General features: G+C 37.0%; 4 protein-coding genes across 5 annotated transcripts; all 4 read left to right on the forward strand.

The window, feature by feature from the left end:
* The first annotated feature begins 307 nt into the window (after positions 1-307).
* On the forward strand, positions 308-2,891 carry LOC111778858 (ADP/ATP translocase 1, mitochondrial). The gene is made up of 4 exons (XM_023658847.2): positions 308-382; positions 1,246-1,762; positions 1,850-2,224; positions 2,325-2,891. The coding sequence occupies exons 2-4, from the start codon at positions 1,259-1,261 to the stop codon at positions 2,619-2,621; spliced, it is 1,176 nt and encodes a 391-aa protein (XP_023514615.1). The 5' UTR covers positions 308-382; positions 1,246-1,258; the 3' UTR covers positions 2,622-2,891.
* A 762-nt stretch (positions 2,892-3,653) lies between these two features.
* On the forward strand, positions 3,654-6,460 carry LOC111778857 (ADP/ATP translocase 1, mitochondrial). Its single transcript, XM_023658845.2, has 4 exons — positions 3,654-3,806; positions 4,842-5,355; positions 5,443-5,817; positions 5,926-6,460. The coding sequence occupies exons 2-4, from the start codon at positions 4,852-4,854 to the stop codon at positions 6,220-6,222; spliced, it is 1,176 nt and encodes a 391-aa protein (XP_023514613.1). The 5' UTR covers positions 3,654-3,806; positions 4,842-4,851; the 3' UTR covers positions 6,223-6,460.
* A 3,833-nt stretch (positions 6,461-10,293) lies between these two features.
* LOC111778351 (E3 ubiquitin-protein ligase BIG BROTHER) lies at positions 10,294-14,061 on the forward strand. Of its 2 annotated transcripts, XM_087118958.1 has the most exons (9): positions 10,294-10,488; positions 10,655-10,807; positions 11,029-11,175; positions 11,274-11,502; positions 11,600-11,637; positions 11,805-11,849; positions 12,528-12,655; positions 13,602-13,710; positions 13,792-14,061. In XM_087118958.1, exons 3-9 carry the CDS (start codon positions 11,029-11,031, stop codon positions 13,855-13,857), a joined length of 762 nt encoding a protein of 253 aa, XP_086975084.1. In that variant the 5' UTR covers positions 10,294-10,488; positions 10,655-10,807; the 3' UTR covers positions 13,858-14,061. The 2 variants fall into 2 exon arrangements, with proteins under 2 accessions (XP_086975084.1, XP_023513892.2); XM_023658124.2 differs by lacking the exon at positions 10,655-10,807 and having other exon boundaries at positions 10,295-10,488.
* A 478-nt stretch (positions 14,062-14,539) lies between these two features.
* Positions 14,540-16,882, forward strand: LOC111779318 (uncharacterized). Its single transcript, XM_023659448.2, has 6 exons — positions 14,540-14,833; positions 14,937-14,989; positions 15,164-15,219; positions 15,333-15,764; positions 16,245-16,422; positions 16,502-16,882. The coding sequence occupies exons 1-6, from the start codon at positions 14,689-14,691 to the stop codon at positions 16,649-16,651; spliced, it is 1,014 nt and encodes a 337-aa protein (XP_023515216.2). The 5' UTR covers positions 14,540-14,688; the 3' UTR covers positions 16,652-16,882.
* The last annotated feature ends 12 nt before the right edge of the window (positions 16,883-16,894 follow it).

Below are 16,894 nucleotides of genomic sequence, written 5' to 3' on the forward strand. Positions count from 1 at the left end.
AATGTAATTTAGTTTTTTTATTGCATTAAAAATAATCCATTAAATTTAAATTGTGTTTCAAAACTTATCTTAATAAATATAAATTTTGGGTGAAAAATAAATCTCCAACAAAAAAGAAAATGAAAAATAAAAAAAATCAAAAAATCAAAAAATATTTTAATTTTAAAAATAAAATTTAAATTAAGGAACTGGTTAAATGGACATTTCACACTCGGTTCTAAGCTTTTTCGGAGTACAACCCGGCCCGGCCCAATGGCCCATTTTAAACCTCCAATCAAATAAGAGGCCTCTAATATATATATATATATTCTTCCGTCTGTTCTTCAACGCTATTTTATAGGCGGCTCCTTTCTCCAACAATCCCTCGCTGCCACTAGCTAAGGTATTTCCCATTTCTTCCTTCTCTCTCCCTTTTACTTCCAGATCCGCCTTACACTTTCCATCTCGTTTCATTCTTCTGTTCTATATATCTATCTGTTTATGTTACAGCACTTGTGTACAGATTAGGTAGGTTTTTATATTTTGTGAGATCTCTTTGTTCCCGCTTTCTGGGATTGTGTTTTCATGCCTTGGATTTGCTGCTCCTGTGTTGTTGTTGTTCTTCTTAGATTCAGATTTCATTAGTTTCCTGTTGTTTTGATTTGATCTGCTGTGATTCGGTTTAATGTTAATGTTAGGGTTAAATTCTGCTTTGCGAGTTGATGGATGGGATGCTGGTGTGGTTTGATTTATTTTTTTTATTTTTATCTTTGTTAGTTTTGTTTTGTATCTTCCATTTGATTCTTTTTGAACTTTTTGGCCTTCGCCCCTTGTCTTTGTCAATTTTGTTAGCTTAGTCCGAAGGTTTATGATCCTAATATATCTGGATCTGAATCTGGCGCCTGTTTCTTTAATGTTATTGTCTTTATAGCGATTTTGATGTTTTATATATTTCATCAAGTGATTTGTAGTGACATGGAATATGTGTTACGCCTGATTTTCTTTGAACTCTTTACTGGGGTTTTGTTATTAGATTCAATTTCCTTGTAGTCGTTTTATGGTTCTTCTGTCATAGTATCGTTAGTTTTGTGTAAAGATGTTTGACATGTTGACTCTGGAACATCTGAAACTCTCCTTTAATATAGATGTTTTTTTGTTGTAAAGTCTTGTCTCTTTCACCTTTAATATAGATGTTTTTTTTCCCTTCATTTGAATTTGAAATGAGGATTTTTCATCGTCTTATTGGGATGTTGGGATTTTTTGCAGGGAAGAACTAACCATGGCTGATCAGGTTCAACATCCCACCATCTATCAGAAGGTTGCTGGTCAGCTCTCCCTTCAGTCGAGGGTTGCTTCGGGATTCCGTGCTTGTGATGATGGCTTCAGGAACCCTGCACTTTACCAGAGACGTGCATCAATTAGAAATTATTCAAATGCTGCTTTTCAATACCCTGCTGTGCAATCCTGCGTTGCTACAACTGATCTTTCTAGGGTTGCCACGACTGCCTCCCCCATTTTTGTTGCGGCCCCTGCTGAGAAAGGAAACTTTATGCTTGACTTTCTCATGGGTGGTGTCTCTGCCGCTGTATCCAAGACAGCCGCTGCCCCAATTGAACGTGTCAAGCTTTTGATCCAGAACCAGGACGAGATGATTAAAGCTGGACGTCTGTCTGAGCCATACAAGGGTATTGGTGATTGTTTCAAGCGTACAATCCAAGATGAGGGTTTTGGTTCATTGTGGAGAGGAAACACTGCCAATGTCATCCGTTATTTCCCCACTCAAGTTAGAATTTTTCTTACCTTGGCTGATTAGATCTCTCCTTTTTCTCGATTTTTTGTTGTGCTAATTGTTTTATTGAACTTTTTCCAGGCATTGAACTTTGCTTTCAAGGATTACTTCAAGAGACTCTTCAACTTCAAGAAGGATAAGGATGGTTACTGGAAATGGTTTGCTGGTAACCTGGCATCAGGTGGTGCAGCTGGTGCTTCATCCCTCCTTTTCGTTTACTCTCTTGACTATGCTCGTACCCGATTGGCAAACGATGCCAAAGCTGCTAAGAAAGGTGGTGGTGGAAGGCAATTCAATGGACTGGTTGATGTTTACAGGAAGACATTGCAGTCCGATGGTATTGCTGGTCTTTACCGTGGATTTAACATTTCTTGTGTTGGTATCATCGTGTACCGTGGTTTATACTTCGGTATGTACGATTCTCTGAAGCCTGTTCTCTTGACCGGAAAGTTGCAGGTCAGTTTGCTTACGATTTTCTTCGTCCATAGAAAAGTTGCAGGATGTCTGTGTTTAGATGTAGTACTTATCATTTACTCCCTTTTGTTTGGCTATACAGGATAGCTTCTTCGCTAGTTTCGCCCTCGGTTGGTTGATCACCAACGGTGCTGGCCTTGCATCCTACCCAATCGACACTGTCCGTAGAAGAATGATGATGACATCTGGTGAAGCCGTGAAGTACAAGAGCTCAATGGATGCCTTCTCTCAGATCTTGAAGAACGAAGGTGCCAAGTCTCTTTTCAAGGGTGCCGGAGCTAACATTCTCCGTGCCGTTGCTGGTGCTGGTGTGCTCGCCGGTTACGACAAGCTGCAGGTGATCGTGTTCGGAAAGAAATACGGATCAGGCGGTGCTTAGACATGACCTCCTCCTGCTCAATCACATCTACTACTCGAGTTTGTAGATGTTGAAGAAGATCATGTTTGAAAAGAGTTTGGTGGATCCCTTGCTCCGGCGGTTTTTCTTTTACCTCAAATAATATCTAGTTTTTTGGAGGCTAAACAAACCCATTTATGAGATTGGAATGAATTTTTGTAGAACCTGTTTGATTAGTGTGGCAAACACTGCCACTCATTGTCTTCCTTTCAAAGTGTTCTGATCCAAATTAATTAAACCCATATTTTGTTACATTGATGAGAAATCATTACTCTATATGATGTTCCCATGTTCATCATTTCTATTGTCATAATGTTTTTAATTACTCTATTTATACATTATTAATTTTGTATTTAATCGTAACTTGACTTAATTCAACCGTAATAACTTGAAGTGAATGGTCAAAGTCAACAATGTAGACAAAGTCAAAGTTAGAAGCGAACTATTTCACTATTTCAATAGAGGTCTACACTAGAAAATATCTCACCAAAATATTAATAAATATAAAACAAAACCATTTTTTTAAATATATATGCAAGGAATATAAATTTAGACTAATTTAATTTAATGCATAATTTGTAATTTATCAAATTTGTCCTTATAAAAATGTTTTTATTCTAAAAATATATTAATATAAGCTCGAAGAATATAGATTAACTTTGTACTTATTACTAAAAAAAATTATCAATATATTTGGAAACAACAAAAAGATATAATTTGATGTGTTCATATATGGTAATAAAATAATATATTAATGATTCATAAATTTTCTTTTTGAAGAATATAATTTAATTAGAAATAAAATAAATAATTTAAAAAACTTTAATAACAAATATTATATATATATATATATATATATATATATATATATATATTGTTTTTAAAATATTTGCATGATTTATCCTTTTATTATTCTATTAATTATTTTTTCATATTATTTGTTTTAAATATATCGGGTGAAGGCCATGAAGTAGAGGCCCAACCCGGTGGAATCTCGGCCCATTTAGACCTCTAATTGCCGATCTCTCGTTCGTTGCATTATAAACCCTAAACTGATACAGATCTAAGCCCTCTCTTGGTCTGCAGTATTCGCTTTTTTCAAACGCGACATTGTAGCCGCGGCGGACTCCTCCAAAATTCCCTCGCGGCCATCAGTTTCCTCCTAAGGTCCTCTCTTTCTCTTTTAGATCCATAATTTCTCTTTTAACTACTATCAATTTCGCTCTTAGATCCGCTAGTTCTTCATACTTTCATTACGGTTTACGTTTGGTAAAAGTGACTCTTAACACTTCTTTCTTGTGCTTTTTCTTTTTTTTGGATCTGATCGGTCCCTGTTTGCTAAGATTATGATTCCATGGATTTTATTTAGTTGGATTCATTGTTGGTTTTATTTTATTCGTTTCTAGATCAAGATCTGTACGTCGTGTTTATTTTTTCTGTTTGTTTACTGTATTTATTAGATGTATACGCATATTGGGTAGTTTTGTTATATTTTCGCTGATGCTTCAGTTTAACGAACGCTGGAATTATGATGTTGAAGTTAGTGAAGGGAATCTTTGATGTTAATTTTTTTTTTATGGTTTTGGTTTGGTTTGGTTTGGTTATGTTTTCATTTTTTTTTTGTTGACTCAAATCAATTTTTACGAGTTAAAATTTAACCTCTCGTTTTGTCATGATATTGTTTACTATGGTCTCGTGGTGATGGATTAATCTCAATTTGTAAGCAATTTTACTCAATTTTTGCTCTTAATAAGCGGGTTTCAATTATGGTTCTGTTCTGATTGATGAATGTGCTCTTTAGTTTATATGCCTCGAGCTGGATCTGAATCTGGTGTGTGTTTGTGCCTTTTTATTTTTCTTTCTTATTTAGCGTGTTTTTTTTAGCGATTGGATATTCACAATGCATTAAACGATCGGATGCCATTGTAGTTTGATTTCTAACCTCATCTGCAGTTTCTCTTTTGTAATGGATCTGTTTGCAACGAGTTGTAGAATCGTTCACATTTTGCATCATTTCTTACGTATTTAATACTTTTTTCTTCAATTCTGCATATGTCTCGTTTGCTTTTAATATTTTTCTGCCCTACCAAAACTAGAGCCTTAGTTCATTGCTGTGTTGATAGTGTCTCTTTGTCATCCCTTGTTTCTATTTTGAAATGAGTGTTAGTCATCATCTGACCAGGGCGTTGGGAATTATTGCAGGGAAGTAGACATGGCCGATCAGGTTCGACATCCCACCATCCATCAGAAGGTTGCTGGTCAGCTCTCCCTTCAGTCTGGGGTTGCTTCAGGTTTCCGAGCCTGTGATGATGGCTTCAGGAACCCTGCACTTTACCAGAGACGTGCATCAATCAGCAATTATTCAAATGCTGCTTTTCAATACCCTGCTGTGCAATCCTGCGTTGCTACAACTGATCTTTCTAGGGTTGCCTCTACTGCCTCCCCCATTTTTGTTGCGGCCCCTGCTGAGAAAGGAAACTTTATGCTTGATTTTCTCATGGGTGGTGTCTCTGCCGCTGTATCCAAGACTGCCGCTGCCCCAATTGAACGTGTCAAGCTCTTAATTCAAAACCAGGACGAGATGATTAAAGCTGGACGTCTGTCTGAGCCATACAAGGGTATTGGTGATTGTTTCAAGCGTACAATCCAAGATGAGGGTTTTGGTTCATTGTGGAGAGGAAACACTGCCAATGTTATCCGTTATTTCCCCACTCAAGTTAGTATTTTTCTTCCTTTGTCTGCTTAGATCTCTCCTTTTTCTCAATTTTGTGTTGTGCTAATTGTTTTATTGAACTTTTTCCAGGCATTGAACTTTGCATTTAAAGATTACTTCAAGAGGCTGTTCAACTTCAAGAAAGATAGAGATGGTTACTGGAAATGGTTTGCTGGTAACCTGGCATCAGGTGGTGCAGCTGGTGCCTCATCCCTTCTTTTCGTTTACTCTCTTGACTATGCTCGTACCCGATTGGCAAACGATGCCAAAGCTGCGAAGAAAGGTGGTGGTGGAAGGCAATTCAATGGACTGGTTGATGTTTACAGGAAGACATTGCAGTCCGATGGTATTGCTGGTCTTTACCGTGGATTTAACATATCTTGTGTTGGTATCATCGTGTACCGTGGTCTATACTTCGGAATGTACGATTCCTTGAAGCCCGTTCTTTTGACCGGAAAGTTGCAGGTCAGTTTGCTTACGATTTCATTGGTTCTTTTGGGTTAACATTGTCCATATAGTATGTCTGGGTTGAGATGTACTTGCCATTTACTCACCATTTGTTTGGGTGTACAGGATAGCTTCTTCGCTAGTTTCGCCCTTGGTTGGCTGATCACCAACGGTGCTGGGCTTGCATCATACCCAATTGACACTGTTCGTAGAAGAATGATGATGACATCTGGTGAAGCAGTGAAGTACAAGAGCTCATTGGATGCCTTCTCTCAAATCTTGAAGAACGAGGGTGCGAAGTCTCTGTTCAAAGGTGCCGGAGCTAACATCCTCCGTGCCGTTGCTGGTGCTGGTGTGCTCGCTGGTTACGACAAGTTGCAGGTTATCGTGTTCGGAAAGAAATACGGATCCGGTGGCGGCTAAGGCGGGCCGTGTCCTCCGTAGTTGGGTTCAGTTTTCAAAGATTTGGACTTTTTTCCGGCAATTTATTTTCGTTTAATAATTTAGTTTTGAGGGAGTAATTCCCGAACTCAATTTAATATCTCCGTTTAAAGGGCTATAATTTAGTTTTGGACTGAGATCATCCTGAGTTTTTAGATGTGTTTTAGAATCTCAAAATAATTTCTCGGACAACATAATGGAATTTTATTCTGTTTTTTTTTTTTCTTCTTTTATTTAACTGAGAAAATAATTATAATGTTCATTTTGCTGTTCTACTTAGATTTTGAACGTGTTTCCTTCTTAATATACCATATCTGTGTTCATTCCATTGGTTTATTACTTATAATTTGTTTTAAATAGTTAAAAATATGCTTCCCCTTTTGGATTAGAAAACTAAATTCATTAATGTTCACAAATTAAGTTATAACATCTTTTTTCTTACTAATTTACCCTTCATTAGTTATAGCATCCATATTTAATTAGATAATAGAATTTTAAATTAACAAAAATCAAACATTTTTTAAATTTAATTATGTATATTTATTATTATTTTTAAATTTAAAAATCTCATAAATAATTCGATAATATGATAAAATCAGGGTTGATTATAGAATTTTATCAAATGATAGAGATTATTTAGAGCATTTCAAGTTATGTAGGCTAAATTTTAATTTTTTTTTTCAAAATTAGAGGATAACTTAATTCTGAATACGAAATATAGAGTTGGATAAAATAAATAATATCCTAAAAATCTAATTTTAGCGTTGGTTGTTATTAAAATTTGAAGGTTTAATTGGATAAGGTAAATAAAAATGAAAAGAATTCCGAAAATGTTGGGGACAAAAATAAATCCCCTCGAGAACGTAAAATAGAGGCATTTTTATTTTATAATTTTATAATTTTATTTAGTGTTTGGGTAAAAGGAAAGGCGATGCGTCGTCTAGGCTTTTTAGACAAATATTGTAAAAAGGTAAAAAAGTGGGTCCCACACACCCACCCAACTCATCCTTGGTAAATTAAAACCTTCTCCTTCGTCTTGTCGTCTACCGATTTACAGTTTTCTTTTGTTTGATTTTACGTCTCTATAAAGATTTCATGGGGAACTGCGAAGCAACCCCATTTTTCACTTTTTACCTCTATTTACCTTTTTTTATTTTTTATTTAAAAAAAAAAAAAAAAAAAAAACAATACTCTACAATATTTTACCTATCTAATTACTCTCTCCCTCAATTTTATTTTTTTTTTCATTTTTATGATTTAGTTAAAATTCACCCCTCTATCTAGTCTATCTAGTTAGTGCCAAATTATCCTTATCTTAACGTTAAAATATGTCAGTTGACTCGTAAAAAATAAATGAATTGTCAGTAATAATGTACTGGATCCAGGACGATGGTGTCTTGAGACAAAAACTTCATAAACCATGATCAAATTTGTAGAACTAACGAAGGATATGATCTTAAATGAACGTATCTTTAAAACCCAAAAAACGGTCTTTGTCATTTTATGAATCGAGGTGACTCATAGATTCTTCAAAGTAACCAAAGGACCCACACACTTGCTTGCTATTATCGAAGAAAAAAAATCGAGATCAAACATTAGCGGGTTGACCCGTCCAAATTACAGACCCTGTCTTGCGAATAATTGCCTTTTTTTTTCTTTAAAATTTTAATTTTGTTAAATTGTTGACCACCTTTTTCCACATAAGCAAATAATTAAATTAATTATAAAAAAAAAAGTAAAAAAGAATTAATTCGTTGCTTGGGAGCAAGGTTTTGTAGTGGTCCCTCTCCATAGCCAACAATTTTTACTTTTTTTTTTTAAAAATTTTTTTTCTTCACATGTAATTATGATTATGATTATGACCCATTTTCACTTCTTCTACACTCTCCCTAAACCCAACCTGTAATTACTAATATTATTTTAATTTTTTTTTCATATATTAAATTCACAAATTATTGATGGATTTTATCGTAATTTTGATATCGACATGTAATGTTACTCGTAAAGTGTCTTTATATTGATTAGCATTTGTTGGGTTTGATCTTAAATTGACGGAAAATGGTGTCGAATATTTAAGTTAACACTTTGCTCGAAAAGATAACAGAAGGGTTGTTACTCTTATGCTTACTTGATTCTCGATAATAAAAATTTGAAACATAAAGAAAAGAAAACGATGTGAGATCTCACATCGGTTGGAGAGAGGAACAAAACATTTCTTATAAGAAAGTAGAAAACTCTTCGTAGTAGATGATTTTTAAAAACCTTGAGGGAAGTCTAGAAGGGAAAACTTAAAGAGGACAATATCTACTAGCAATGACCTCGATGGTGTTAGAGCTAGACACAGGGGTAGAGTGCTAGCGAGAATGCTTGGTACCCAAATGGGGTGAATTATGAGATCCCATGTATATTAGAGAGGAGAACGAAACATTTCTTATAAGAATGTAGAAACTCATCCCTAGCATACGCGTTTTAGAAATTTTGAGAGGAAGCGAAGGAGTGAAAGCTAGGATAATATGTGGTAGTAGTGTACTTGAGCGGTTACAAATGGTATAAGAGCCAGACACCGGGTGGCGTGCCGGAGAGGATGTTGGCTCTCAAGGAGGCGGATCGGGATTTAAAATTTGATTTAGAGATAAGTGGTACGGGAAATGATAGAAATAATAATTAAGGATGAATAAAATAGTAAAAGTTTTGGGAATGGAAGGACATAAGGGTATTGGGAGAAGACACAAACACAAAGCTACATACAACCAGACAAGGCAGTTGGTTTTGGTACTCTCAACTACTTGGACTTTTAGACCACAAAATTTCCAATTAAAATTAATTATAAAAAAAAAAAAAAAAAAAAAAAAAACCCAACATCTTATCCTGTTTTTGCACTTTAAAGCTGCCTCTTTTCTTATTTATATTTCCCACATGAAAAATAAAAAAATATAAATAATGATAAAAATTATGCAAAAAAACAATATTTTAAGGTTGTTATACTACTTACAACAACCAGATGTTGTCTTTCTTGAGCTTTCCTTTTTAGGTTTTCTCTCGAGAGTTTTAAAACGCGTTTTCTAGTGAGAGGTTTCTATACTCTTGTAAAAATGCTTCGTTCCCTTCTCTAACCGATTCCTACCCGATAGTTATATGCAGTAAGCCGTTGTTGTTGCTTTCAAAACTCTCTTTCGAAATCTCTCCGCCCCCATTTTCTAAAGCTTTCTTCTTGAACCAGGGCTAGAGGCTTGAGCATACGTCGCTTGACCGTAGACAACGCAAGAACGAATAAGCTTAACTTACTCGTAGCTGGGAAGTAGTGTCGCACAATCGCAAATCCGCTGCCATCAAAGTGCGACTGTGACAATATACTTTGTCCCCTTCTCTAACCGATCCCTACCCGATAGTTCTATGCAGTAAGTCGTTATTGTTGCCTTTATTTTATACTCGAAATCTCTCTGCCCCAATTTTCTAAAACTTTCTTCTTGAACCAGGGCTAGAAGCTCGAACATACGTCGCTTGTTCGTATGCGACACAAGAACGAATAAACTTAACTCAATTGTTGCTGGAAAGTGAGTGCCACACAATCACAAGTGCATTGCTATCAAAGTGCGATTGTGACAATATGCTTCGTTCCCTTCTCTAACCGATGTGACTACTTGTTCTTACATATACATAATTAAAAAAAAAATGACGTAACAGACTAGTTTCGAGTATAATCCTCGAGTAATATAACAAATGCATCAAACATGTTTAAATTACCTAAGAAATTTAGGGAATTGTTTTTTAATTTTTATTTTTAATTTTATTTTATGTTCCTTGAATAGTGTTTCTGACATGAAACATGTTTGGCCAACAAGAAAATTAAAAAAAAAAAAATAAAAAAAATAAAATGAGGCCATGGCATAGAGTGGAGTGGACCACCCTTTTGTTATTTTTTATTTTCTCGAGAAAAATACAATCTTTTTATTTTTATTTTTTATTTTTATTTAAAATTAAAAAAATAAAAATAAAAATAAAAATAAAAATAAAAATACATGAACTTGGCCATTTGAAGAAGATTTGAAAGCCCATAAAAGCAGAGCTCAAAAACCTTCCCTTTGCTCAGAGATGGGATGTGGATTATAGCCACAAAACAAATTCAAGAACCAACCAAGCAACACAGCACAAACCCATTTCTTCATTTCCTTTCATTTTCATCTCTCTCTCTCTCCTTAAACTCTGCTACAAATCACAGCTTCTAGTGAGAGAAACACTAAAAATAAGGTTATTTCTTCATTTCTTCACCTCCCATTGTTCATCCTATGTTTCTTGTTCTTTTTTTTTTGGCTCTGTTTTTAGTTTTCTGTGAATATTATTAGGATTCTAAGGAATACTGGGATCTGTACCTGTTTCTTCTTTGCTCATTTGTCTGTTTTTATCTGATTCTTAGGATTCTCTTACATCTTTTGTGCTCATTTGTCTACATCTGTCCAATTCTTCACATTTTTCCTCTGTCGGGGGAGTTTCTGTTTCGCTGTCTACAAACCAAAATTTGTAGCATTTTCCTTTGTTTTCTTCTTTTGGGGACGAAACAATTTCTAATGTAAGTTTGTTTTTCGTTTTCTTTAATGTTTTTGTTTCATGTTTTCTATGTTGTTGTGTGTTTTAGGGTCTATTTCCTATTTCATTGGAACACAAAATTGTAAATCTGCTGTTTTCCCCCAAATAGATGGTTGTGGATAATGTAGGTTTCAAGTTCATTTCGTGTCGTCTTTTTGTTTGATATGTTCTGTTTTTGTGTTTTTGTGTTTTTTTTTGTTTAAGATGAATGAGGATAGACAAATGGAGCTACACTACCTCGATGGCGGCGGCTTCCCTTACACAGTTACTGAGAGTTTCATGGATTTCTTTGAAGGGCTTCACCAACATCAAGTGCCTGCTTATGCCAATGCCGTGCCATTGCTCGATCAGGTAACGAAGCGACAATCGATGAAATTTTTCGATGAACTCTAGTGTTCTTAGTTGAGAGAGTGATTAGTATTGGAAATGTATGGTGATTTGTTTCTTAGGGGAATGCATATTGGTCAATGAATATGCAATGTTACAAATTTGGAGTATCCGATCACGGGAACACGTATTACGACCCTTTGGAGGAAAGTCGACATTTGCCTCCTTCGGTTGATGTTGGTGAAAGGGAATGGGAGTATCCTTCGACGGTGAATGTCGATGTTCCTGAACCGACATATGCACCATCGGTTGAGGAGGATGTTGTAGATACTCATTCTATGCCAGAAGAATGTAAGCGTTGATCATTTTGATATGATACCGAGTCCGTTTGTTTCGTGACCAAAACGTCGAGTTGAATTGTCGAAAATCGGCATCTTTTGTTTTGTAGGTGATATAAGTCATCAGGAGGAGACCAGTACTTCTCAAGTATGATGCTTTCTTCTTGATATGCAATATGCCTATTTTTTTCTCTTAGGACTATCATCTACTTAATGGCTAATCAAAAAGTTGTTCGGGATCGGTTTACGTTCTTCGCTATTATCATCAAAGGTTTGAAACTCATCGAATCCATCTTCTTTTGTTCGTCTCTTTAGGCTATATGGCAAGACGAGATTGATCCTGACCACATGACCTATGAGGTAAGCTTTCTACTATAACTGTGAGATCCCACATTGGTTGGAGAGGGGAACAAAGTATTTCTTATAAGGGCGTGGAAACCTCTCCCTAATAGACACGTTTTAAACTCGTGTAGCGGTGGACTTGGGCTGTTACAAATGGTATCAAAGCCAGACACTAGACTGTGTTCCTGCGAGGACGCTGGGCTACTAAGGGGGGTGGATTGCGAGATCCCATATCGGTTTGAGAGGGGAATGAAACATTCCTTATAAGGGTGTGGAAACCTGTCCCTAATAGACGCGTTTTAAAACCATGAGACTGATACGTAATGGACTAAAATGAACGATATCTGCTAGTGGTGGGCTTGGGCTGTTACAATAACGTTTAGAAATTGAACTAGTTTTATAACATGTTTTAGAAGATGTCTGTAGATCTGTAATCGAGTGGCACATAGAAGTCGAGGTTATTGTACGCTCGAAACCAATGTTTTACCGAACCCGTGATTGTTTTGCTTTAAAGTGAAGGCTTTGTAGGCTCAATTATCAACAAGACACTATTTTCTTAGGGCCATAGAACTATGGTTGACTGTCTTATAAATGGGAACCATAGAAGCTTTTACTATATAACAAAGAAAAGTACAATGGAACTGTGTTTAGCCATGACTGAGCCATGACTGTGGATTATCTTACATGGTTTTACAGGAACTGTTGGACTTGGGTGAATCGGTTGGAACCGAAAGTCGGGGTCTTTCCGAAGAACAAATAAGCTTGCTTCCGACTGCACGATGCAAGTTAACGAGCTTTTTCTCGAGAAAAAAGCCAGATGAAAGGTATGGTTTCGACAAATGCATTCGATTAATCTCGCTCGATGTTTGTTAGTCTGCATTACTTGGAGGATATAGGAACTTTCCTGTCATGAGAGCTTAGAAGGACCTATTGGAAAACGTTTTTTAAAATGATGCTTGTTTCGGATAATTTTTATTCTGAAGTCCAATGGACCTGTGAGATCCTATATCGGTTGGAGAGAAGAACGAAACATTCTTTATAAGGGTGTGGAAACCTCTCCCTAGTAGACGTGTTTTAAAAACCTTGAAGGGAAGCCCGAAAGGGAAAGTCCAAAGAGGACAATATCTACTAGCGGTGGACTTAGGCTGTTACAAATGGTATCAGAGCTAGACACCTCGTGGTATGCAGTGAGGACGCTGCCCCCAAAGGGAGGTGGATTGTGAGATCCCACAACAGTTGGAGAGGAGAACGAAGTATTCTTTATAAGGGTGTGAAAACCTCTCCCTAGTAGACGCGTTTTAAAAACCTTGAAGGGAAGCCCGAAAGGGAAAGTCCAAAGAGGACGATATCTATTAATAGTGGTCTTGGGCCATTACAAATGGTATCAGAGCCAGACACCGAGCAGTGTGCAGTGAGGATATTGGCACCAAAGGGGCGTGAATTGTAAGATCCCACATCGGTTGGGGAGGAGAACGAAGCATTCTTTATAAGCGTGTGGAAACCTCTCCCTAGCAGACACATTTTAAAAACCTCGAAAGAAAGCCTAAAAAGGACAATATTTGCTGGAGATGAACATGGGTCAGGACCTATTTTTTTCCCTCACACTATGCAAGTTAACACATTATGTTCGGTCTTTCGGGTTTTTGTATATCCATGTCAATTTGCTAGCTATAGATCACGTTCTTCGAGTCGTCTTAAGTTGCTAGCTGGGTATAGATCCCCGTACCTTCTCGGTACGATTTGATTATACTTATTTTGTTTTGACAACAGATGTGTGATCTGCCAAATGAGGTACAAGAGAGGGGAGAAGCAAATAAAATTACCTTGCAAGCATTTTTACCACAACAAATGCATAACCAAATGGCTGACCATCAACAAAGTTGGTTTAATTTCATAGACTTTCTTTCTCATGTCTTTATACTTCCCACCATTTCCGTTCTAACTCGTTCGTGTCGATCAGATTTGTCCAATCTGCAACATCGAGGTGTTCGGAGACGAAAGCACGGATGCGTCGGGCGGGCAGTGATAACGGACACTAGATTTTGGAAGCTCTAACATTTTGCACACCTTCCCTCTTCATCTTTTCCCAGTTTTGCCTTCTTCTCACCATTTTGTACATCTCTACTTAACTAAGTTAATTAAGTACTCTTATAACTTCTCAACTCTTTACCAAAAATTTAGCTTGTTTTGTAGCCATTTTCATGGGGGATTCGTGTTGATTTGCATTGAACCACGGTGTTCGTGTTCGTGTTCGTGTTCGTAGGTTAGATTTCGTCATTCATTTGTTTCAAAATTTGTAAACGAAATAGTTAGAACGATGATGATAAGTTTTTTAAGAATATTTTTCTTCTTTATTATGTATCAAAAGTAGTAATGGAGAGTTTTGTAGGGACAGGGAATGAAATTGGTGGCGGGGTTGAGACGGGGAAAGCTTCCTCATCCCCATTTTGTCGATATCTCTAAATCCAACACTCGGGTGCGTTGGGTTGTCGGTTTATTTTTATAATTATTCTAAAAAATCCAATTTATTTACCATACATGTTACACTCGAATATAAAAAAAAAAAATTAATAGTGACAAAGTTAAAATGTTCGTAATAATCTTTAAAATACGGGTCGGGTCGGGTGGGTAAAAATGGGCCGATGAGCCCAACCCAACCGGCCCAAACGTTAAACAATTTACATCATAATTAAATAAATAATAATTGTGAAAAAAAACTCCAACGGTCAGAACCGACAAGCTGGGCACAAAGACGTTCACGAAAAAGCAGAGAATTCTCCAGCGTACTTAACGGTCAAATCTTCATCTTCTTCTTCTTCTACGGCTCATCTCCTCTCTGTTTTGCGGTAGCACAACAATGGAACCAGCAATGATCTACTGGAAAAATGTTCAATGGAGATTCGTGGAGGACGAACTGTACGAGCACATTAACGCCCCGAAATGGGTTGATTTCACCGCGATCCACGACGCTGTCGATGATGAGGCCTGGTTTTGTCGCCCTGGTGAGCTTCTTTTTCCGCTTGATCGATCTCTGTTCTTTATTTCTCTGGAGTTCTTCTGCACTTTAGATAGTGATAAGTGTTGTTTTCTTTTGGCTCTGTGTAGATTGTAAGCATCCGAAAACTGCTGAAGAGCTACTTCGAGTAACTTCTTCGAAGGTACCGATTTCTTTCGTGTTCTTTGATTTCGTACTGTTTGATTGGCAAGAAGTGTGGAAAGAATGTCAAGATTTTGTAGATTTGGTTGTTGGCGTTTCTGAGTTGACATGATCTGACCTAATTAGGGCACGTAGTTCTTTTTTCCCTAAAATTTCCGGTTTCTTTCCATTGAAGCTTACAAGCCCTGGATATAGCTCTGAAACTGTTGGATCCAGTGACCGGAAGGGAAGGTACTTCAATGATTCAACAGTTTCAGTTTTAGCAGATTTCACATTTGGATCGATCTTCTTCATTCCAAATAGATCTGAAGTTTTTGTCTATTTCCTTTTTTGGAATGATTCAGAGATGGAAAGTTGAAGGGAGTAGGGCATCCTCAATCATCAAACAATGAGAATCAGAATCCCAATTTCTCAACGCCTCAAAACCACACAGCCAAGGCTGTCTTCACTAAGGCAGAGATCAAATCCAGCACTGAGAAGAAGCCAATGGCGGAGGATGAACGACAGAACAATAATGGGGCAGCTCCATCAAGGAACTTATTTGCAGGGCGAGATATTCTGAACCAAATTACAGAGTTTTGTAATGAGATAAAGAGAATGGCAATCAGGGTAAGGGAGGGAGAGGATAATAAGCAATTGGCTGTGGAGAGATGTGTAGAGAAGGAGGTTCCGTTGAAGGATTCGGTGAAAGAGAGGAAGCCATTTGGTGAACTCAGTGTAGAGAAATCTGATGGATCAATCAATAACAGCATGAAGCATAAGAAAAGAATCAATATGTGAGTAATTTTCTTATCAATCTTCTTGTTTTTGGACTCTGGTTCAGTTTATGCAGTGCCTGCTTGCCAATTTCTTGTCCATCTGTCTATGAATCATATGTTAAGAACCACGACTCTAGACGACAATATGATATTGTCCACTGTGAGCCTAAACTCTCATGACTTTGCTTTTGGTTTATTCAAAAGGTCGTGGTTTATTCAAAAGGTCTCATACGAGTGGAGATGTATTCCTTACTTATAAATTCATGATCACCCTTTTAATTAGCCAACGTGGGATTCCCCACCAACAATCCCTCCCGTTCTTTCAATTCATCACTCATTTTGTTTCAATAGGCAGCTTGTTATTCCAGGATTAGTTCAATTTTTTCAATAGGGGCAGCTCATGATACAGAACTCAATGAAGTTCTAACAATGTTCCTGCAATTTCAGACCATGTTTTAAGTGTTAGCCAATGATGAGTTTATACAATATCTAATGCAGCCGAACTGCCGGAGATAGAGAAAACATCCCGATCTCTCTGGACTTGGAGAAGGTACGACGACACGAAAGAGAGGATACCGCAGCACTGCAAATCCGAACCAATCCACCGTCTCCTCAATGCTTTTCCATGGTACCAAACAAGATCACCCCTTCAAAGGGCACGAAATCTAGATTAAAGGTATGCTACTAAACAAGTTGATAATGATGATGATGTTCCTTGAAGTTGTGATTGAACATGCGTGTGTGTTTGTGTTTAGGAGATGGAGAAGGACATGATTGTAGAATTGGGGAAGGAAAAGGTGTCAAAAGAGGTATCTTCTTCTTCTTCTTCTGCTGTTGGTGAAAAAGAAGGTAGTAGAGCATTGGATGTTCTTTGGTTTCTCAAACCTTGCACTCTTTCAAACTAAAGAAATCCCAATAGGGTATTTAAGCGTGATTTGTGGTTCGGTCAAACTCGACCTACTCCACTTTTCAAGGGCTTTTTGTTGAATAAACTTTTCTCGATTCTTTCCTCGGATCCGGGCCCAAGAGTAAAAGAGCAATCAATCCTTTTCACGACTCATGATCAAACCGATACAAGTATCTGAATTATTTTGTAGGAACACACCACAACTCTCTACCAGAGTAGATTTACAATTTGATCACTTGCA

The sequence above is a fragment of the Cucurbita pepo genome, chromosome 17, assembly GCF_057944985.1.
Source record: "Cucurbita pepo subsp. pepo isolate OVF chromosome 17, ASM5794498v1, whole genome shotgun sequence".
Classification (NCBI taxonomy): domain Eukaryota; kingdom Viridiplantae; phylum Streptophyta; class Magnoliopsida; order Cucurbitales; family Cucurbitaceae; genus Cucurbita; species Cucurbita pepo.